Source organism: Engystomops pustulosus, chromosome 7, assembly GCF_040894005.1.
Source record: "Engystomops pustulosus chromosome 7, aEngPut4.maternal, whole genome shotgun sequence".
Classification (NCBI taxonomy): domain Eukaryota; kingdom Metazoa; phylum Chordata; class Amphibia; order Anura; family Leptodactylidae; genus Engystomops; species Engystomops pustulosus.
In genome coordinates, this window is record NC_092417.1 from 54,119,605 (window position 1) to 54,135,532 (window position 15,928).

The 15,928-nt window shown below is 41.0% G+C and overlaps 1 protein-coding gene across 9 annotated transcripts in view; it reads right to left on the minus strand.

The window, feature by feature from the left end:
* The window catches only part of MARK3 (microtubule affinity regulating kinase 3), a 41,245-nt gene that overhangs the window by 15,323 nt on the left and 9,994 nt on the right, over positions 1-15,928 (minus strand). For all 9 annotated transcript variants that reach the window (XM_072115957.1, XM_072115958.1, XM_072115956.1 and 6 more), the window contains exons 4-9: positions 7,254-7,302; positions 5,651-5,716; positions 4,554-4,624; positions 2,723-2,779; positions 2,057-2,293; positions 1,642-1,761 (exon numbers count right to left, since the gene is read on the minus strand). In XM_072115957.1, the coding sequence (XP_071972058.1) occupies positions 1,642-1,761; positions 2,057-2,293; positions 2,723-2,779; positions 4,554-4,624; positions 5,651-5,716; positions 7,254-7,302 (600 nt within the window). The remainder of the gene's footprint in view (positions 1-1,641; positions 1,762-2,056; positions 2,294-2,722; positions 2,780-4,553; positions 4,625-5,650; positions 5,717-7,253; positions 7,303-15,928) is intronic.

Sequence of the window (15,928 nt, forward strand, 5' to 3'; positions counted from 1 at the left end):
GAACCTCCACATACACGCATTCTGCGCTTCCCTGGCTTAGACTTTCTACATAGGGTCTCCAGATGGAAACCTCATCCTACTACTGCAACCTGTGCAGGAGAGAACTGCTGTAGCAACAGCAAAAGTCATCGCTAAAGACTTCAGGTCCCAGAAAGCTGATGTATAAAGTCAGTAGGCGATTGGGGTAAAGCTTAAAAACCTGCAAGACTGCGAAAGTCGTCCCTAAAGACTCCAGGCCCGCATAACTAATGCATAAAGTCAGTAGGCGATTGGGGGAGAAGCTAAAAAAAAAAAAAAACACTAAATCTCAGGCAACTAACAATAATCCTAATTGCTGGTCATTTAACAATACCATTTAATAATCAGGCGCAACTTGAAGGGTTGCAGAAGCTGAAGTTCTAACTGAGCCCAGAAGCTTTAGGTGCCCCATACAAAGTTTACTGTTACCAGCTTAAGGCAAACTGTTTGATTTAAAAAAAAATTTTTTTGTCTTTTACACATCACCTTGGTTAAATCAAGGTTCTATTCCAAAATTAACAAGAGAAAATCATAAGGCATATGATCTTCAAAGGGGATTTGGTTTTACTTCCCGACACGGTTTGCATGAGTTTTAATGTGTGCTGCTCATTAACTAGGTTTTTGGACGAAGTAGCAAATTCTAAGAACAACCCTGCAGAGTAAGGTCTTCAGTCCTTGAGGATATTCAGAGAAGCCAGTGACCAACCTGACAAGGATAAGCTGCTATTCTTATTTACCAAATAAACCCTTAAGATCTTTTGAGCCAACTTTTGTAAAATTCAGAACTGCCAATTGCAGAATTAATAAGAAAAAAAAACACATGAGCAGAAGGTAAAACTTTTCCCTAACACCTAAAGGAACACAGGATGTTTTTCTAAATTCTGTAAGCCATAAAACTTTAAATCTAAGTTATTGTAGATGTAATGTATCTCCGCTAGGCCAAGTTAACATCTGAACAGGAAGATTTGTCAGTGGCCTGTATTGCAGATTCTACTGAAAATATCAGACAAAAAAGTCTGCAAGTAATAAAGGAAATCTACTTCCAGGATGAAGGATTGTAAACCAAGCACACTTACCATGCTGGTGTGTGTACCCTCCGGCAGGAGCCACTCTTTCTTATGTCCTTGTTTTAACCAAAAAGGGCTTTAAAAATGATGCAATGGAGCCTGAAAGGCTCTGATAACAGCACAGAGCCCCTCAGGCCTTCTCTGAATAGTTTTAAACACTTATTTGTAGAGACAAGCACATAAGTTAAAAGAGGGGACACATCTGCATGTAAGTGAGCTTGTTTTACAATCCTTGTTACTTCCGGTAATGTCCTTTAATGGAAGCTCAACAAACTCCATTGTAGTAATAGGGGGCATTTGCTCTGCTGGGTTTTGTCTTCTGTTGCGATAGCTACACCAGCTTCTATGGTTTTAAAAAGCCCCACTTTTGCTCAACCTCACTATTTAATACTGACAACTTATCAGCCAGATAATGGACAATGACCATAAAAAAAACAACCATCTGCAGTATTCATTACATGAATAGTAACATTTTATTTTATGTGCAGATGTAATACTATAAGGGGCATTAATACAGTAGTGGATAAGAGTAACATAAAATGGTTGGATCTCTTACCTCTAGAGTGCCTCTTTTGGTTGGGTTTAGCACCAGGAAACGTTTGAGGAGATTTTCACAGTCTGTTGACATGTAGAAGGGAATTCTGTATTTACCCCTCAGCACCCTTTCCCTTAATTCCTAAGAAATAGAGAAATTTCTATGAAAATGGGGTTTGGTGCACTTTAATGGACACAAACCAGAGACCAGAATGCAGAAACAGATTTGGAAAACTACCAGAGGCCAGAGACACAATGCACTGAATATCTCAAGTGGACTTTCTGTATAGCAATTTGTTAACAAAGCAAAAAACACATCCATCATAGAGCGTCCCATGGGAAAGCCGTGGCAGAAACCAGTAGTTCCAAACTTTTTTTGCCGTAGTTCACTTGCTTTAATAATACTGAACATGGTAATGTATAAAGTATTCACTCACCTTTAAATTTTGTCCATCGAAGGGTAATGATCCGCTGACAAGAGTGTACAGTATAACCCCTAAGCTCCAGACGTCAACCTCTGGTCCATCATACTTTTTGCCCTGAAACAGCTCTGGAGCAGCGTATGGCGGGCTCCCACAAAAAGTGTCCAGTTTGTTGCCCACCGTGAACTCATTACTAAATCCAAAGTCCGCTATTTTAATGTTCATGTCTGCATCCAGCAATAGGTTTTCTGCCTGAGAAAAAAAAAACCGGAGCGCAAGCTTACTACTTAGCCTTCCAAGAAGACATTGTACACAATCATCGGATCAATGTGGTTTGATTGATGAATATCAGGGCACCTTCACAAAGCTATCTGGCTGGTGTACCTGATGACAGACCCTACAGGTCAAGTACTAATGCCGAGTAATATGCCATGTAAAGAACAAGAGTGGATCTCAAAGCATCCCATCAGAAATTACATCCAAAAATTGATGGAAGTTTTATCAGGTTTGCAACTATTACTGTAGAGTTTCCCCATTTCCTGTTACTTCATCCCGGTTGGGACCCAAAAACTGGCCAGACCCTAGTCTGATGAACAGAAATGTAAAAGACAATCCTCTACAATTGAGGACAAACTGCATTATGAACTAGAAATAGGCAAGAACAGGCACAAATGGAATTACCTTCAGGTCTCTGTGAACAATGTGTTTCTGGTGACAGTACTGAACCGCAGATACAATCTGGAAAAAAAAAAATGAAATTATGATTTGCACCTAGACATCCTGGTTATTTTCTTTATGGCAAACAGCTTCTTAGCAGACATTTCAATCGCTGATCAGGAATGCAATAGGAAAACTGTAGTGAAGGTGGAGATTCCCTTTAACTGCTCAGCACATCATATACACAAATCCCGACTGAGCCCTTTAAGGTGGTAGTTACCAATAAGTGACTAGGCGGTAGATGCGACACAACAGAACTGGTCTGTATAATGTATGGTGGCGAGAGAGCAGTAGGTAGAGTATGTGTCCCGAGGCTCAGCCATCTATGGCACTCCCTTTTACTGATTATTATAATGTTGCAGATATCCAGACCATGTGTTCAACAATATCCAATATTCCCGTAGTTGAATGAAGCAGCAGGACACATGCTTAAAGTGTAACCGTCATTCTGAGCAAAAAAAAAAAAAAAATGAAATACATAATTCTGCTCCAGGTGTCCCTAGGAATCATTCCTCAAAGTATTTTGCCTAATTAATATACCCCCCACCACCACCACCACCAGGGCTCCATTAATAAATACCCCCCCCCAGGCTCCATTAATTAAATACAAATTTTTAGTGGCCAGAAAAAAATAATAAACACTAACTTACCTCAAGGGCGACTCGCATCTTCTTCATCTGCTACATCTTCCGAGTGAGAGCAGTGTCTACTGTAGAGCAGCACAGTATCAGACGCTCTCTTGCAGAGGTACATCTGCCGCGCCAATGCTATTGTCTTGTGTGAGGTTCCGCCTGCGGTTCCGCCCCCTGTCAGCCGCACTTCTCTCAATTACATCGGCGACAAGTATGACGATGTAATTGAGTTTTTTTATGTTGCCAGTATGTGCCGTGGGCCCCTCTGGGACCCCGGCACATGCCCGAGTAAGCCGGGTGCTGGTGCCGGCCATGCTACCTCCCTAAGTAACACTCCAGCACAGCACACGAGGGCACAGCTTGCAGACTTGGAGAGAGTCTCCTGTCATTTCCTGTGTGTGTGAGGTGATGGGGGGAGGGGGCTGCAGTTTCTATGTGGATTATTTGTTATACAGTATACAGGTGTAGGGGTAGCTGAGGAGAGATATGTGTTTAGGTGTTTGGTCACTATATTAGTGAGGTCTTCTCCCTGCACATGGCTGAGTGCTGGGGCAGTGACACATGAGGTAACACCTGTGTGCAGGGAGACATGAGGTGATCAGCTGATTGCAGGGGGAGGGGGCGTGTCTCCTGCCCGTAGTCTTCTTTATGAAGAAGGAATGTCCCTAGCAACAGCTATCTAAGGAGTCACTGACATCAGGGGGAAGTCTGCAGAATACAAGAGGAAGGAGCAAGATTCGGGTAACTAATCCCAATTGCAAAAGGGCTTAAAATTACCTGCCCTACAACATATCAAAAGTTTTTTGAAATGACGGTTACACTTTAAATCCAACTAGCAAGAACAAGATCTCTATTCTAGTCATCGCTAGAGGTCGGGCACCCACTGATCAGACTGATCTATCTTATGGAAAGGAAACAATCAAACTTGGCCCAATCTCCCCAAAGTAACAATGAAAACCCCATGAAAAACTGTGGAAAACAAAACCGATATTTGGACCACCAGAATTTATAGGACTTGGATACAAGTATTAAAGAGTAAAATAACTTCTAACAATTAACATTGCTACAAGCCAAACAAATAACCTGGTCTTCCAGTACTATAACTCATATTTCACAGCAAAACCTAGACAGGGAAGAGAAAGGAAATCCATAACATCACACACCTGCCGGAATTTGGCTCTGGCTTCCTTTTCCTTCATTCTTCCATGTGCAACCAGATAGTCAAAGACTTCCCCTACAGTGCAGACAATGAGGAAAGAGGAGACATGAAGCACAGATAATACTGAAAATATTAAATTGGAGTTCCGGTCAACAGTTTCAGTTTCTCCATTACAGCCACAACAAAATTCTTTGCATAATATTGAGATACTTATAAATAAAATTATAAAAACTAAAGATGGATGGGATAGCTCTAGATCAAACAATGGTTTGACTGCTACTTTTGGGATGTGTTGGACGTTAATGTTATATATCAAATGGATAACGTGAGTAAATAGACTATCAGTTGATGCATGGTAACGTGCGTTTTTTTTTTTTTTAATAAAGGCTTACCGTGTGTGTGTGTGTGTGTGTGTGTGTGTGTGTGTGTGTGTGTGTGTGTGTAGCTTTGCACAATGATCTAAACCATAAATACTTCTAAGGGCAAAGCCTCTTGCACCGTGACACAACACACTGTTTACATTCAACAGGAAGAAAAGAATTGCCAAAGAGTCTGAGCAGGAAAGTTGCTACAAGCAAACAAGAAGTGTCTGCTCAGGTCTGCTCCATAACATCTACCAGAAATGTTTGCATCCCATCTTCATACAATTAATATCCGGGTCTGCAAAGTTGAGATCATTCTTTCACAAATGTTCAACTTAATAAATAATTCCTTAATAAGAACATCTGAGGTTACGCCTAAAAAGCTCGGCTTTCAGAACGTGAACTCTTCATCTGGCACTTTCCTCTGTAAAATAAACTTCCCTTCCCTGTACTTCATTAACACTGCTGACCACACTTGGACAGAACTTCTGCCAATAAGCTTGACAACAGCTGCAAACTTCAGGTACTACAAGGACGGGCTGTCTCTTCACAGGGAGCAAAAAGGAAATTTAAAAAAACGGAAAAAAAAAATCTGTGACTTAATCCCTGGTAAAATGCTTTATTCAGATAGAAGGATCAGAAAGAAATTCCCTAAAGGGTTAAATGTAAGAGCAATGAACTATTTTGTGTTGGTAGATTTTACACAGTTATCCATCGACCTGACTTTGGAATCACTTACCTCCACTTGCATATTCCATTATTAGGTAGAGCGTTTTCTCTGTTTCAATGACTTCAAATAATTTAACTACATGCAGGGAAAACAAAACACAGACTTTCTTGAAGTTTGCAGACAACAGCAGTTTGTACACTACAGATGTGTAATGGGTGCTGGAACTACAGATGTGTAATGGGTGCTGGAACTACAGATGTGTAATGGGTGCTGGAACTACAGATGTGTAATGGGTGCTGGAACTACAGATATTTGGGGGGGCACTTATGTTGTCTAAAACAAGACAAAACACAAAGCTAAATCCTGCAGCGTCCGGGGGCTTAGCGAATAGTAAGGGAAATTATGAGTAAGGGTTTTAATTAATCCCCTGTGCTACTAGCATGGGATTTCCAGGAAATGCTGCACACACATACAGAAAGTCAAGAATACAATAAAAGCAGAGGGATCCGGCAAAGCATAAAGACAGACAAGATCCTAATGGTCTGTCACCTATGTCTTTTTGCAAACATTTCTCATTAAAACTATCAGTTCGGAGCATCTTCTCTAATAACTCTGCTTAAGAATTTTAATTCCATAGGGATTTGCTGCATCTACAAAAACCAAAGAGGTTCTACTGAAGCACCAGAGGGTCTACTATCAGCTGACTATAGAGAGCTAGTGTCATCATATGCCCAAATTCTTGAGAAAACACTCAGGTACCATTGTAGTCGGTGTCAGTGTTTATGTCACTTTACCACTCTGTATACACTGCAGGAAGTGAGCAGGGAATTACAGCTTTGCACCAGGACATTATCAGGTGTAGTCAAGTAGTCAATGTTTGCCAGACTCAATTGGGCACAATGCCCAATACACAAAGGACCAACATCATAAATGGATGTCATTTTTTTCTAGCTCATCATAAAATCAATGGAGAACAGATTTTATTTCCTTTAAGGCATTTGTACTGCAGACGCACAGGTGGCAATTGAAGGAAAGATGAATTTTGCCCAAGTAGTGGGATATCCTGAATGAAAACCTCTTCCTGAGTGTTCTGGACCTCAGCCTGGGCAGGAGGTTCCCCTTCCAACAAGACAATTATTCTAAGCACTGAGCTAAAAGAACAGTGGCAGTGGCTTCAGAACAACTCAATGGGGCAGATTTATCAAGCTGCCTAAGAGTAAGAATGTGCGTAGTTGCCAATGGCAACCAACTATAGCTTTCCTTTAAAATAATCATGACTCAAATATCCACTGGTAAAATGAATGCTGAGCTATAATTGGTTGCCATGGGCAATTAAGCACATTCTTACTATTAGGCAGCTTGATAAATCTGCCCCTGTGACTTCACTATTACCGACTGGCCAAGCCAGAGTCCTGTTATAAACCCAAGTAAGCATCTCTTTGGAGGCTTTAAAATGGCTTCTACCAACGTTCACCATCCAACCTGAGGGAACTGGAGAGGATTTGCAAGGAAGAATGGAAGAGGATCCCCAAATCCTGGTGCATCATTCCCAGGAAGATACATGGCTATACCAGCTGAAAAGGTGCTACTGCTCACTACTGAGCAAAGGGTCTGAATACAGTCACCCCCCCTTCTACATTGTAACGGTGTTCAGAACAATGGAGAATCTTACCTATATTAGGATGATTCAAAATCTTCATTATACGTACTTCCCTGAAGAGCTGTAAAAACATAATGAAGAATAGACCATTGGTGAAACTCAAACATTACTGCCATCACTTATAGAGGATGCCCTGTAGTAATCCAGCATTTATAAGTGGTTGTATTTGTACTGTATTTAGGCACACTAAGGAAGCCACTGTATCGGTTAGACCACCTGATCACATCTCAGTTATTTCAGCTATTTTTGCAAGAGATTTGTGCTGAATGTATGGAAGATGGCCCTTACCCAGGGAAGTAAACTAGATGTGGATGGCAGCTTGTGCGTTCACCACAGTGAACAAGCAGCACATTATCTGGGGCTAGAGGGAAACAAGTCTTACAACAAGTGACATGAAGTTGGCATTCTTAGCATTAATTATCAATGACCAACGACATTCACATTGTAAAAACTGCATAACAAGACTGAATTAGCTCCTAAATTTAGAACAAAAATTATAATCTCCATTAACAGTCAGCTGATTGATGCAAGACTTAAATTATAAATGGGATTTGAAGCTTCCTACTCCACCCAGGCCGTCTGAGAGCAGCGGCTCGAGAGATAGCACAGGAAGCCATTGGCTTCTCTTCCGCAGGAACGTAAATGAAAGCTGAGGAAACAGTCACCAGGATGTTTAATCTCAGCGTGTCAGTAAGACCTCCTCATTAAAATATTACAGAAAATCAGGTCAATTAAAGCTTTGTACAGGGTGGGGATCTCAGCGGCATCAGATTAACCCAAGATGTAAATTAGGCCTTGCAAGATACAGTCTAGAATCAGCTAATGCATCCAGTTCAATATATGTCCTAAATGGATTTGTACACCCCGAGAAGCAAAGTCTGCATTATTTTAACGCAAAACTATATAGTTAAGCTTCAAAAAAATAGTTTTAGCACAGCTGGAGAAAGCCTGTGACAAGAATTCCAACAATACATATATCATCCTCTGGCTTCTTCCTAGCCTTAGATACAGCCTGGTATATCCATCAGCCCTTCTTATAACATCAGATTCAGCTTCTCCTGAAGTAGGTGGGACTTCCTGGCTGTAAAATTAGCTAAGGGGCACTGAGGCCAGAGAATTGAGGGCATTCACACGAACATGCACAAAAACCTCAGCCTATCAGGACGCAGAACCAGTTTTACTGCTTGCACAGAGATCTAGTACAGAGCAAGGCAGGGAAGACAGACAGTGATCACTGAATCTCTGCATCATAGAAAGAAATGATCATACAGTAACCTACTACACAAGAAAATGATTTTTAAACCAGTTTATGTACATGAAAAACACTATAAAACACCTACATAGGAATAAGATGGCAACACAGTATGATATTTATACACACACAGTTAAAACTATCCAAAATATCATCTCTCTGCGAGGACCATAAGAGACTTTTTATTCTATAACTAATTTTCTAAAAATTTGTGCCATACTCTTTGGAAGCTGTCTCATTGCCTGCGGATCACCCCTTTGTGCAGTGTGTGCAGGATATGATCGCTATTCATTAGAATGGATGGGGAGCCTGAGCTCAGTCTTCATTTGTCAGTTAAAGCTCAACTTTCGTACATACACAATTCTGCTGCATTCAAACACAAACAGCCCTGCTACATATCATTCCTGGGGCAGTATGAATAGACTTCTAAATACACGTTGCAGTCTGAATGGATGACCTGAAGCATTACATCACTCAAGATCCTAGAGTTGTTTCTTTTACATGCTGCCATCAATATTCAGGACCGATTCCGAGGAGCGTGCATATCTTCTAGTGCCCCTCCAAACAGAATCCACCCACCCCCCACTCCACCATCTGGATACAGATTCCCATGGAAACCAACCAAAGGCAGTCAGGAGGACATGGTAAAACCACTGCTAGCAGGAAAACCGCTGCAGATAGCCAATAAGAGTTCATTAGAGAATTGCTTATTTTAGCTTAGTGCAAAGTTGGGCAAAAAGTTTTTATCGGTCATGTTCTATCTTTCCCCTGTGTACAGAGCGGTACTGCAACGCTCCGTGCGAGCATTGCCAGTCCATGGGAGAATTGCGGCTGTACATTTTCCTACGGTCATGTGAATGCAGCCTTATGGGCCATGCGCCGTGGATCGCCATGGAGAGGAGAGGGGTCACCCCTCATAGTGGCTGACGGCTGATGATCGAGAAGGCTTATAAATGTCCTTTTGCAAAACATCTAGAGCCCCGCCCTCCCAAGGATCCATTCATATCACTGCCAGAACCATTTCTTAAGAGATCCTTGGAATCCCATGGCTGAAAATGTCTGTCTTGTTAATATGTAGGGTGTCTGGCCAACAAGGTCATTCTCAATAAATAGCTCATAAATGTAGCGTCAGTAACCTAAAATAATTACAGGGCATTTCTTCACCTTAAAGTCTGACAAGTACAATATACCAACCAAATGACTCAACCCTTATGCGGCAATTACACACATATGCACACAAAAAAGGTAGTAAACCTGGCATGTGATTTCTAACATGTTCGCATTTGCTGAATCCCAGTAAAGAAAACATAAAGGAAAGTTATGGAAAATCTGAATCGTTCTACCTTCAAGGTGAAGAACACAAACAGTTTGCATGTCTTAGCAGTAACTTTCACAAAACAGAACTTCTCAATCACAAGGACTAATTCCAAGGAGTCATTTTATGTGAAACAATGATCTAATGTCTGCTTGCCAGACCTCTACCTGTGAATCACCCCATCCTGTCCACACTGGTAGCTACCAAAACACCTTCACTAAGAAAATTATAAGAACGTGTACAATGGAATAAAATATTATATACAAATAACCATGTTATGCTACATTACTGCCATGAATTTGCATTGGAGATTTCAATTGTGCTTAAACCTGGGTTTCTGGTAAAGTTTCTGTAAAACAGCCAGAACTGTCAGATCATGCGATCCACTGGCAGCAGGACTCAGGACTTCCTGTGTCATGCTGCCAATGCTATTTGCATGTGACCTCATTTGAAACCACTCTAATAGAAGTAATAGGATTTGGCATGTAGACAATAATGCCTATTTCCCAGTGGCCTTGCCGAAACTTTAGCGGGGCAAGTACTACATGGGTGACCACATAAGTGTCTAAGTTTTAAATGGCGCTCAGCAACCCCCCCCTGCAATACACCCCCCCCCCCCCTCCCCGGGACTAATATCCAAAAAACTGACCATAGACAACCCCTTTGAAACTGGAAGGTCAAAACCGTACAGCACATTAAACAAACCTGATACACCGGTAACCTGCGCCAAGAGGCATTGATAAAATCAAATAGCAGGTGGGAGTTTAAACCTCTATTTTTTCCTAAATATCTGTGTTTCCAAAGGTGATCCAAAATTCAAAGAGCAGCATTATCTAACACATGATCTATACCTTGATTTTTGCACATAACCTCACTTCCTGCAGTTAGCCGCACTCTGTGAATCCAGCGTCAGGCAATATTAAATGAACATCTTCTAAAATATTAAAGGCAAAGGCTGCAAGCTGCAAATGACTGCCTGCAATTTTACTCCCTAAGGGAATATGTAGGAGCTTCTAGAGTTAGATTCTTGTTTGCTGCAACCTGTTCTTCCCTTATATCAAGATTTGGAGGAGAGCTTATGGACTGGGGGATTGTAGGATCCAGAGTGATAAGGAATAGGCAGATATATCAGTTATTATACTGTATGCTGCAGGTATTTATGTGTTTGACTCCATAGTGTAAAATTCCATGTGTGAAGCTTCACACTCTGTCTTTAAAAGGCACTTAAAGCTCAAACTACATATCCAGAAAGTAACATCTCATTGGAAGACTAGCAGGCCTCCCCATGTAGTCAATCCCTGCCTAACCTCACCAGCGGGAAGTAACGGGATCTGTGGTCGGATCTTCTGTCATCAGCGCGTGAGGACAGCAGCAAGGATCGACTGAGCCACAAACACTGAAGAATGACCTGTAACTCACACATGGGGCCACGCATTCGCCAGCAATGTGCATGAATCCATAGAAATAAATAGGGACTGTTGTTGCTCAAACAAATAGCATGCGGAACAAAAAGTCTAGTTTTTACAGCCAGATCCCGGTAGATATCATGCTGACATACAGTAAGGAACACGTTATACACACCCCACAGGGTGCAAATTAGCTCAATGACTAGACAAAACTTTTCCTGCTGGTAAATTTGTACATGATGGGGAAGTATAGGGTGGATAAGCCTACGACCTAAGAAAATGACCAGTCTGTAGTCCAGATGGCAGGTTTTTAAGAACTATATATTGTTCTTTTTAAATGCACCTCTAACATTCCCATGAACGGGGTGAGCAGAACCTATAGAAGCTTTTATTCACAAGTGGTCACTAAACAGTCTATAGCAGTGAAGTGAGCAGATAAAAGGATGTAAACAATACCTTCATAGAACAAGCATGTGTCTACCAAGTAGCCATTCAACAGATTGTTAAACAATGCACACAATAGGAGCCAACTCTAAAAACACCCTCATACCATTCTTACCAGATTCCGTGAAAGGCAAAGCGGGATCAAACTTGCAACCAAGAACAGTAGGGAGTGGCTGTGCCCTAAAAGCCACAAGCTTAATCCTGGGCACAACACCGCAGCATTATTAGTCATGGCACCACATGGTGCTCCAGGCAAAGCCCACAAACCTATAAAACACAATTTTAGGTAACAGCAGGCATCTGTTGGTGCCCTGGCAAGCCACAAGTTAATATATCCACACATGCCAGCCTTAAACAATTTACTCCATTTGTATTGCAAGCTTGGTTTACTCTCGCTTGACTTATCTATGACTGCTTTATGCGCTCTGCTTCCGTATCTCTTGCTGAGCCAAGAAAAGATTAAATATTATCCAAGACCTAATGAAGCAGTATTCTTAAAGCCAGCAACAATACAATATCTATCTGCCTTGGGAAAATACTTAAAGGAGAACTGAACCCAGGAAAGGCAACAATAAAAAAAAGCTCAAACTCAAAAAAATACAGAAGTATAAATGAATCCATTGTCAGCGAAGGTTCTTAAAGAGGCTCTCCAAGTAAATCTTGAGAATTGGTCATCGTATGAATGCTCCGTTCCACTGCATTCTGGATCTGTAGTGCTAGGTACAGCAACAGGCCATTGAAGAATGAGGTTTTCTGAACTTTTGGCCAGTGGGAAGCCAGTAAAAAAGGGTTAATCTTGTGAAGTATAAAAGTTACTAGAAAAGCTCAGACTCAGCAGTCTGGATGGAAGATAAATGTCTCAGGGGTCCTGGCACTAGGCATGAACAGGACTTTTGTCTGAGAATGGCATTCCTACCCCCTCCCCCTTTGTCCCATTCTTACAGATTTCTCTGGTTGATGTGACAGCAGGATAACAGGAGCAGGGAGGAAACCACTGCTTATGGGAACTGTTCTTCCTACCTTCCTTTATGGGGATGGGAAGGACAGCTGACTGCTGACCCCGCATATGACTACTGCAATCTGCATGTCCAGCCAACCACAAGAATTAGAAACGCTCTTATAGTAGGGACCTGTAAGCACAATTTAATTCAGGAGGCCAAAACCGATGCCGGAGACTACATTTCATTGTGTGGATGTCAGCATCAAGCACAAACACGCTTGGGCCATAGGGTTTCTAATAAAACTGAATTGATTGTGGGGTGCTGCAGCCAAAAAAAAATCAATAGGATGTTACAGACAATAATAGGTCACCTATGTCACAATCAGGGTATTAGAGGGCAGGGCTGGAGCATCACTGGGTGACACTGGGCAGAGATGGTATTCTTGGCACTTTTGAACACTGTTACTTATCAAAGCAATTCTGAGTTTTTTTTCCCCACATGTTGTACTTCATTTTAGTGGTAAATTTTGGCTAATATGTTTTACTTTCATGAACAACAAAAAGAAAAAATTTGGCATTTTCGAAATCATTGCGTTTTCAGGCAGATAGATTTACCACCCAAATAAGTTGCTAAATAACATTTCCCATATGTCTACTTTACACATTATCATAATATTTGAAATGTCTGGATAATTTATTTTGATGTCACGCGGCTTACAAATCGAACATGGATTTTCCGCATTTTCAGAATTGACCATTTTGGAGATAAATACCGTTTTGAATGAAATTTTACATATTTAACATCAAAAATCCCCTACATAATCAACCCATTTTCAAATCTGCACCCCTCAAGCTATCAGAAACAGCTTTTTAGGAAGATTGTTAACCCCTTGAGATCTTCATCGTAATTACATCAAAATGGAGGTGAAGTTTAGAATGGTCAAATTGTGCTGATTATACGTTCATTTAGCCCTAAAATTTCCAAAGGATAAAGAGAGAAAACCCACCATACAATTTGTTATGCAATTTCTCTTGAGTATAGAGACCCCCCACATGTGTATGTAACTTGTTTAATGGGTGCACAGCGAGACGCAGAAGGGAAGGAGCGCCCTGCACCTGCCAGGATTATAGTTTCCTCATTGGCCCATTTGGTAGGCTAGAAAAACTTTAGCTTTTTCACTATTGGGGCCATGTGATGGCATTTCTTTTTTTTTTTTGCGGGACGAGATGGTTTTTCCAGTGTTACCATTTTGGGGTTGGTATCCCCTATTGTTGAAAATTTAGCAACTTTTTTTTGAGGGCAGGAGTAGAAAAGCATTCATTCTGTACTGGATTTAAAAAAAAAAAAAAATTCCATGTTCACCGTATAGCCTAATAATCATGTCATCTTTATTCTATACGAGTCGATACGATTACGGCGATACCAGACTTGAATATTTTTTCTTAAGTTTAACTAAATTTGCCAAATAAAACCCTAATGTGGGAAAAATAAAATCTATAATTTTTGCATTGCCGTCTTCCAAGTGGCATAACAATTTAACTTTTTTAGCTACAGAGCTGGTTGTTGGCTGTTTTTTTGCGGGAGATGTTGTACTTTTCAACGGTATTCTGGAGTACATATGTTTTTTTATCACTTTTTATTGCATTTTTTTGTGGGATTCAATAGGTAAAAATAATAATTTTTGACTGTTAATTTACAGGTTTTTTACGGCATTCAACGTGCAGGTTAAAAATGATTTAAGGCAGTCCCCGGGTTACATACAAGATTGGGTCTGTAGGTTTGTTCTTAAGTTGAGTTTGCATGTAAGTCGGAACTGTATACTTTATTATTGTAACCCCAGTCAAAATCGTTTTGGTCTCTGTGACAATTGAATTTTTAAAATGTTGGATTGTCATAAGAACCAGGATAAACAATAAATCTTAATTACAGGCACCACTGATAACTTATAGCCATTTATTGTATCCTAGGACTAAAGTACAGTAAATTACCAAAATCCAGAGGGCCGTTTGTAACTAGGGGTCGTATGCAAGTCAGGTGTTCTTAAGTAGGGGACCGCCTGTACTTTTATTCTACGGGCGGTGATACTATATATGCGGGGTTCGTGTTTTGATTTAGACTGTTATATGTGTCTATGTTATGCGGCTTATGGGCATTTTTATTGATTCATTGCTTTATTTTTTATCGAATAAGATTTTTTTTTTACTTTTTCACTGATTTCCAATGATTGCTTGTTCATGATAATATAATACATTAGTATTGCAGGGTATTAGCAGCGTCAGCCTATGCACATGAATAAGCTGACACTGCCTACGTCATCGAAGCCATTTTTGGGCACTGCCAGGCAGGCAGCTCTGGGGTCCTGATCTGACCCCAGGGCTCCTGTAGCAACTATCGGCACACCCAGAAGGCCGGGGGGGGGGGGGGGGCATCGTGGTGGAAAGACCCCCGGAAGGTTAAATGCCACTGTCGCGCTGAATGCAGCATTTAACGGGTTAAACACCCGTGATCGGAGCCCACTCCGACCGCAGGTGTTACACTGGGATGTTGGCTGTTAGTTACAGCCTGCACACCGTGCTTCCTGATGCCGGTTTGCGGTGGATATATCCGCCAATGAGCACCAAGTCACTGTGGGAAGGCGTTAAAAACTAGGCTCAACAAACAGCTATGGAGCCCAGAGCACTTCAAACTATGCAAATTAGCCCTAGGCCTTTTTCTTTGTAAAAACAAGGGTATAAAAAAAAAGCTAAAAAAGAGCAGAACCTGCTGGTCACAAACCAGAATGTAAGTGTGCTTGGCTTACCATCCTTCATCCGGGTGGTAGATTCCGCCCGCATCCCTGGATTAGGGCCTGCTACAAAAATACTGAGTATCTATCATACCAGACGAAGGCTAGCGCCGAAACGCGCGTCGGGGTATCTTTTGTTCATTGTGGACGGGTGTAACATCATCATTATGGGTATGTTGTCACGTTACTAAAACTTATACAACTATAATACTATATACATTGAAGGCAGTAGGAATGTCATGAGATTTGCACTATCGCACTCTGCACTTTAATGCTGTTTTTTTGCACATAAAAACTGTCTTGAACACGTGACCTACCTCAACAATTATGTATACTCTACACCCACGCCCCATGAATTTTATGTTTTTAATGTGATATCCTCATCTACCCATCTGTGAAAATCATTTATTACTATTGTTTTGTGTAAATTAAGTGTTTAATAAAAGAAAGATATTTTTGTCTAAAATTGGCTTAATGTTTTTGTTTCTAGGTTTTTATCTATCATACATCTAAGGGCTTATTCAGACAGGCGTTTTTGACATCC